Source organism: Engraulis encrasicolus, chromosome 12 (assembly GCF_034702125.1).
Source record: "Engraulis encrasicolus isolate BLACKSEA-1 chromosome 12, IST_EnEncr_1.0, whole genome shotgun sequence".
Taxonomy (NCBI): Eukaryota; Metazoa; Chordata; class Actinopteri; order Clupeiformes; family Engraulidae; genus Engraulis; species Engraulis encrasicolus.
Window position 1 is genome coordinate 51,314,350 of NC_085868.1, and position 7,500 is coordinate 51,321,849.

General features: G+C 47.2%; 1 protein-coding gene across 1 annotated transcript in view; it reads left to right on the top strand.

Moving 5' to 3' along the window:
* The window catches only part of adamts6 (ADAM metallopeptidase with thrombospondin type 1 motif, 6), a 161,417-nt gene that overhangs the window by 21,885 nt on the left and 132,032 nt on the right, over positions 1-7,500 (top strand). The window contains exons 6-7 of the mRNA XM_063212425.1: positions 843-988; positions 7,449-7,492. Coding sequence (XP_063068495.1) covers positions 843-988; positions 7,449-7,492 — 190 coding nt within the window. The remainder of the gene's footprint in view (positions 1-842; positions 989-7,448; positions 7,493-7,500) is intronic.

A 7,500-nucleotide genomic window follows, 5' to 3' on the forward strand; every position in this document is an offset into this window, starting at 1 on the left:
AAATTGCATAATTTATTCATCAGCCACATTGCCCCGGCACCCTGGTTGAGAAACACTGGTCTAGACACTATCACGTCACTGTCATGTCATACGTCTAGCAAAAAACACATAGTATTCTTTGGGTTTCTCTTGAAAATAATTTCATTGCTCATGTACAGAAGATGGGTGTCCACTCTGTAGATCCCACAGAACAGATGTGTTTAACAAGTAAATAATATTTAAAACATTTTAGCTTTCTGTTTTGGTTGGAGATTTATTTTACGATTTAGGTTGTTAGTTACGATGGAATGAACAAAGACTTTAACGGTGCACTGTGCAATGCCAAATTATTTGCAAATTATTGCACTTACTTCGCAAGGTTGTTTGTTAATCATAAGCAGAGGGTTTTTAAATGGAGCTGTAGTTTCACAGGCTTAGGAACAGTGCAGTGACAGCCAAGGAAGAGGCCAAGGACCATTCCAGAGCACTGAATCCACATCAGGTCCTCTGAGGACAATATCGATGCTATTGTTATTATTAATACCAGAAATACTATTCTGGCACCAGGTCTGTCATTTTCAAATGCAGAAAAACTCTAGCTCTAGCAGCCTGAAGGCATGCAGGATTTTACTCATCGTTTCTGAGGTTTGGCTCATACTATTCTGTAACTACGCCAACCTTGCAACTGAGAAAAATGCCTTCAAACTATTGGTATTAGGTTGACTTTTGTAGTTATTGCTAATTTTACATAGAGATATCGCTAAAACGGTCAAAAATGGGCACTTTTGGACCATAATGCTTTGTCACAAGAAAACGGACGCGTAATGAGTGTGACTGTCCAGCATTTTCTCTCTCTGTTTCAGCCAAACCTAGAGATCAACCATCATGCGGACAAGTCTCTGGACAGCTTCTGTAAGTGGCAGAAGTCCATTCTGTCCCACCAGGGAGACGGGAACAGCATCCCAGAGAACGGCATAGCTCACCACGACAACGCCGTGCTTATCACCAGGTACGACCGTTCTTACTCTGCTGCTTTCACAACCCCCACTTTTCAAATAGTAGGTTTTTGTTCCCAAGTTCATATCTAAACCAAAGCTGATATGTCTCTCGTCTGGCTTCCCCCCCACCCCCACCCCCCTGGGTCTGAGGTAGTGCTATTGTGTCTGTGTGACACATCTTTGTGCTATGTGGTCTATGTGTGCAGTGTGTCAGACAGTGTCCGTGTATGGTAAGGCTTAACGTGAAAAGATTGCATTTCAGAGTCGTTTGAGTTCAGTGGCATGCCGGCGCGGCGCGGCGCAGGCGGGAGGGAGGCTATTTTTAACCGCCTCTCTCTCCCCAGACTCCCTAGTTAGAGTTAATTTCTGATGAGATGTCAGCCTGTTTGCCAGTTTGGCTGCATCATAAAGCAACAACACTTCTCTTACTTCTCTGACTTCTCTCCGGGGGCTGGAATCACCAGACTTCTCTCAGCGCTCCTGGCTGCCTTGTCTAAGTACATGGGGGTTGTAAAGAAGAAAAAAAGATGAAAAACACCTGATTGGACTGATGAGGTGTTGTTGATAAGATCCAGTGTGATAAGCCTAATGATGTTAAGATAAGAGTATGCAAGAGTGCATGTTGTCGCTCTCTCTCTCCAACTGAAGCTACTGTTCCAAACGAGCTTTGTCTTCTAGTCACACCAGCGGTTCTCAACCTTGGGGTCGGGAACCCGTACGGGGTCGACTGAAATTCAAATGGGGTCGCCTGAAATGTCTTGTTGAAATACTGATAAATTCCCTCATTAATATAACATGAATTAATATTCTTACTAAAACGCCACATGCTACATTCGTATGTCTTTTCAGAAGAGTTTGCTAGCCTACAAGTTAGCACAGTATATTTTTTTCAGGTGCTTTAAAATATGTGTAGCCTATGGGGTCCCTAGAAATTTGGGATGTCAAAATGGGGTCCCACCTGGGCCACCAAAAAAGGTTGCGAACCACAGAGTCACATTGTAGTCTCGTCTTCTCTGCTCACCTGTAAAACCTGCTGGAAGCCCCTGGCGAATGTTGCAGCAGCGTGCGTTCTTTCAGGCATACCAGTCAAAGAAATGCTGATAAATACCCAAATTAATATCACATTAATTAATATTCTGATTGAATCGCACTTACTAAATTTATATATATTTTCAGAAGAGTTTAATAGCCTACAAGTTAGCTCAGTCATACTCTCGTCTGCTCTGCTCACCTGTAAAACCTGCTGGAAAGCCCTGGCGAGTGTTGCAGCCGTGCGCGTGCGTTCTTTCAGGCATGCCAGTCATGCTGCAATTTATGGCGGGTTACTGTGTGCTGTTGCAAAACACTGTCATTACCTGCAATAGGTCTTATTGTTGCCTGGCTGTGTTGTCCACATAACCCTAGCAACTGGAATATATGTCTCTGGCCCGGCCTGCCTGTACCGTCTAAGAGGGGGGTTGGGTTGTCCTTTTAGTGACCCAAAAAACCTTTTCTTCAAATTGTGTAAACCACACTTGTATCAGTCATTAGTTTGCAAGATCTTTTGTGAAGTGGGTATGCTTTCCAACAGCCCTTTCTTTCTTTTTTTTCAAGCGTTTATTGTAATGGAATGCAACCTGTGAAGTGCGAGTATGGCCCTATTCCCGACAGAGGAAACGAGCCATACCCCCTCCCCCCCCTCCTCACAAACACACGCACACACACACAAGCACACACTCTACCACCACCACCCCTTAACAATGAGCCTTTGCCTTACCTTAAAAGCGAGCAATGTGCGCAATGCGAGAAAGATAATAACATTTTGTCTCTCGGAAACATGAGAAACTTTTCTCATCTCCCGGTTATCACCCTTCGTGATAGCCAATACTGATTGGATGTTCAACTTTTGTCCTGTCTGTCCTTTTTCCTCAGTGTCTCCCACTTTTGTCTTATTTACTTACTCTACTCTACTTCTGTCACGTTTGTCTCCCACTTTTGTCTTATTTACTTACTCTACTCTACTTCTGTGACGTTTATCTCCCACTTTTGTCTTATTTACTTATTCTACTCTACTTCTGTGACGTTTATCTCCCACTTTTGTCTTATTTACTTACTCTACTCTACTTCTGTCACGTTTGTCTCCTTTTCCTGTCTCCCTTAGGCTTCCTTAGCATTCGTCATGGCCCCTCTTCTCTTCTCTTCTCTTCTCTTCTCTTCTCTTCTCTTCTCTTCTCTTCTCTTCTCTTCTCTTCTCTTCTCTTCTCTTCTCTTCTCCTCTTCTCTTCTCTCCTCTCCTCTCCTCTCCTCTCCTCTCTCCCCCTCTCCTCTCCTCTCCTTTCCTTTCCTCTCCTCTCCTCTCCTCTCCTCTCCTCTCCTCTCCTCTCCTCTCCTCTTCTCTTCTCTTCTCTCCTCTCCTCTCCATGGTCTCCCTCTCCCATGTGTGTGGCTGTGTGTGAACCCTGTGAGATCATTGCAGCACATCACCTCTCACCTCCTAAAGCTCTGCTGAAGTGGAGGAATGGTGCTATGAGGCCTATAGCCTGCACAGGCTGTCTGGGCTCTAACATGCCGTGTGGAGGAATGGCGTTATGGGGCTCCAGGGTATGGGGCGGCCGGCCACCCAGGGGAGCCTGTCCGCCTCGTGGGCTCGACCCCTGGGGAGCATCAGAGCCTCAGAGTCGTGGAGTCAGAGTGACTCAGAATGACTGGCTCCCTCCCTCCCATGGCACTGGGTTCTAGAATGACTGGTTCTCTCATGGTGCTGGGTTCTAGAATGACTGGCTCTCTCATGGCGCTGGGTTCTAGAATGTCTGGCTCTCTCCCATGGCGCTGGGTTCTAGAATGACTGGCTCTCTCATGGCGCTGGGTTCTAGAATGACTGGCTCTCTCATGGCGCTGGGTTCTAGAATGGCTGGCTCTCTCATGGCGCTGGGTTCTAGAATGTCTGGCTCTCTCATGGCGCTGTGTTCTAGAATGTCTGCCTCTCTCCCATGGCGCTGGGTTCTAGAATGACTGGCTCTCTCATGGTGCTGGGTTCTAGAATGACTGGCTCTATCATGGCGCTGGATTCTAGAACTCACTAGGGGAAATGCTGTAGCCTAGTTTGGAATGTTGGAAGCAGGGTGCAAGAGAGGCAAAGAGAATGACATAGGGAGAGAGAGAGAGAGAGAGAGAGAGAGAGAGAGAGAGAGAGAGAGAGAGCGCGAGATACTGAGATGGAGATGCTTATAGAGTTTTAGGGGAGAGCAAAAGATGGAGAGGGAGAGAGAGAGAGAGAGACTGAAAAAGAAATGTATGGGAGAACACGAGAGAGAAAGAGATGGAGAGAGAGAGCGAGTCGGAGACAGGGAGACAGGGAGACAGGGAGAGGGCAAGAGCAGAGCGGGAAATTAAAGAAACTAAATCAAAATAAACAGTTGTCCAAATGAGGTCAAAGCTGGTCGTCTTGGAGACTGTAACTCTTGGTTTTTGGAAGGCATCCACTACTCAGGCAGAGGGGGTGCAGGGGACCCAAATTTAATTTGCGCTGTCCTCACTTTTTAATACATTACCACAAGTCTGGACGCTGATTGAATTGCTTGTCCTCTCATAAGAAATGAATGTGTTATTAAGGCCTGACATAAAAACATTGTCAGTCTTTAGTGTTTTATAGGTGTATGCGTGTGCATGTGTGCATGCGTACGTGTGTGTGTGTACGTGTGTGTTTATTGTTTTAACTTTCTATGGGCCTCCCACAAGTATGTTGAGGTCTTTCTAAAAATGTATGGCATGAATGGCAAATAAATGTAAATTAAACTGTTCACTGGCAAGCTTTCTACATCCAACAAACTGTCTCTCTCTCTCTCTCTCTCTCTCTCTCTCTCTCTCTCCCTCTCTCTCTCTCCCTCTCTCTCTCTCTCTCTCTGAGGGCTGTAGAGTGAGCGTTAGTCGGCTGTCCTCATGTATGTAGCCCTTTTGGTACAGTTGGGATTGCTGGGAATCCAATTCACTATTTGCTGAAAAAAGCAAACATCATAACAACATCACAACGACATCATAACAAAATCACATTATAAGTACATCATAACTACATCAGATCATGAGTACATCATAAACAACATTGCTAAGGCATCTCCCAAAGCCTTGAGTTGACCATTTTTGAAACATCAAGCCTATAATACGAAGAACTCTGCATGAAGGGGTTAAAATGCACCTCCTCCTCCTCCTCTTTCTCCTCTTGCCCACGCTCCACGTATTTAAAAAAACGTAAAAAATTCACCTCCTCCCTCCTTTCCTCTCTTCCTCTTCATCTTCCTCCTCCCCCTCTCCTCTCCTCTCCTCCCGTCCTCTCACGCTGCTTTTAGGATTTGTCCAAACCACACCGGGATTCCTTTTTGGAATTCCAGGCGCCGCGGGAGCGTTGTTGAGCATGTGCAGTGCGGTGTGCAGCGTGTACCTCAGTGGCACGCTAGATCAGTGGTTCCCAACCTATGGGTCGGGACCCAACTTATGGGTCGCCAAAGATCCACAGGGGGTCGCGGAGCCCTCTTGATTGCAAGGGGTTTCATTTGAAATATATATAACCCATGTTGAATAAATGACAAAGCATTTAACTAATAAATGCATAGAAGCAACAAATTGTAAGTGCTACATTAAACATTTATTCTATATTTGACCAAAGACTAATTGAGTAATAAAATAGCTAAAATTAGTTTTCGCAGGAAACAGAGGGCATCTTGTGACTCTGTCTCGTGCGGGCGCTCACGTGGTTGGGTCACCAAAGCTTACAATAGTAAAAACATGGGTCCCTGAAGAAAAAGGTTGGGAACCACTGCGCTAGATAACCGGCCGTAAATAACCCAGGTGGCAGAGGCTGGCTGACTCAGGATCAGTACAGCTGGAGCCTCGCCTCGCCTCCACTCACACTCTGTTCACTTCAGCTCTGGCCTCAACAGCGGACTCAGGAGCAGAAGTGCCGCCACACAGTGCAAACATGCGGTGTCGTTGCTGCTGAACATGTTGCTGAACATGTTGTTGAACATGCAGTTCAACAACACTTAGGGAGTTCTCTGGGACCAAACACACTCTAGAAAGTGTTAAATCCAAGTGTTTGATTAGCACTGCATTTTGTTTGCACTGTGCACCCCTCTGCCCCTGTATGTCTCCAATCCAACTGAAGCAGACAGGGTTCAGTTCAGCAACAGCTGATTGCAGATCAGTAGTCTAGTCCCCAGGGGACGGGTTAGGACTCCATAGGCCCCTGGGCCATACAACAAGAAAGGCCCCCCTCCATAGGCCCCTGGGCCAGGCAACAAGAAAGGCCCCCCTCTCCATGGGCCCCTGGGCCAGACAACAAGAAAGCAACGGACCCAGCTGAGTGAGAGCCGGAGCACAGCCGAGTGAGAGCCGGACCCAGCTGAGTGAGAGCCGGACCACAGCCGAGTGAGAGCCGGCCTTCTCTGGTCTCCGCTCTGCTCAGTGTTGTTTAAGTTGTAGTCCTTTGGCCAGCCCCCGCAAGCCTACTCGCTTCACTTCACTTCACTTTGACGTCTTTATGGAGCGCCGTCGACTATGGATATTGTCCTGTGACTCTTAAAAAAGGAACCACAAAGCCCTGAACCACACGCCCCCCGGGGCCCCGGGGTCACACCCCACCCCACCCCACCACCTCTAGTGCAAACACACACCACAGGCAGTGCTTGAAGGGGGGGGGGCACTCAGGGGAACTCAGTTCCCCCACCTCTTAATGTTCATCATCAGAGTTCCTGCACTAATCTTGTGCGCCGCATTTTAGAAGTGGCGAGGGTTCCTGCACTTCTTTTTTTTCCACTTCAAGCACTGACCACAGGGATGTTGACAAGAAGGAGAAAAGAAAAGAAAAGAGGGGGGAGCCCTCCTCCTTATCTTGGAAATGTCTTATCAGAGGAGAGTGGAGGGAGGCGGGATCTGAGCCAGTGCAATCCCCACAGCAGCTTTTGTGTTTTTGTTGTTTTGTTTTTCTTGGAAAGCCCAACACAAGTCCCCTCAAGTGACAGCTCTGTAGAAAACGGGTGAAACTAAGCTTGACTGACGACAAATCAGATAACTAGACAGAGAGTGGACGGCTGGAGACTGGAGTGAGTGAGATAAGGATTTGGCATGCATGTGTGCGTGAGCGCTTGCGTCCGTGAGTGCCTGTGTCTGTGTGTGCTGCAGCCTGTGTGCATGTGTTTGTGTGACTGTGTCTGCATCCATGTGTGCCTGTGTTCATACAGGTGTTTGTGTGACTGTGCTCCGTGTCTCTGACAAGTTCAAAGGGTCAGTTATCAGGCTTGATTTGTTGCCGAGATACCGAACGTGTGTAGTAATTCCGGTGGGCAGAACACTGGTGTTTCCTCCTGCCATTTTGCTTTGAGGCTTCAAACCTCCAACGTGAAGTAAACATAGTCAGTCACTCTGTCATCTTATCTCTCCGTTCTCTTTCTCTCCATCCCTTCCCTCTCTCCATCCCTCCATCCTTCCCTCCCTCCTCAGGTACGACATCTGCACATACAAGAACAAGCCCTGTGGAACCCTGGGTGAGTAC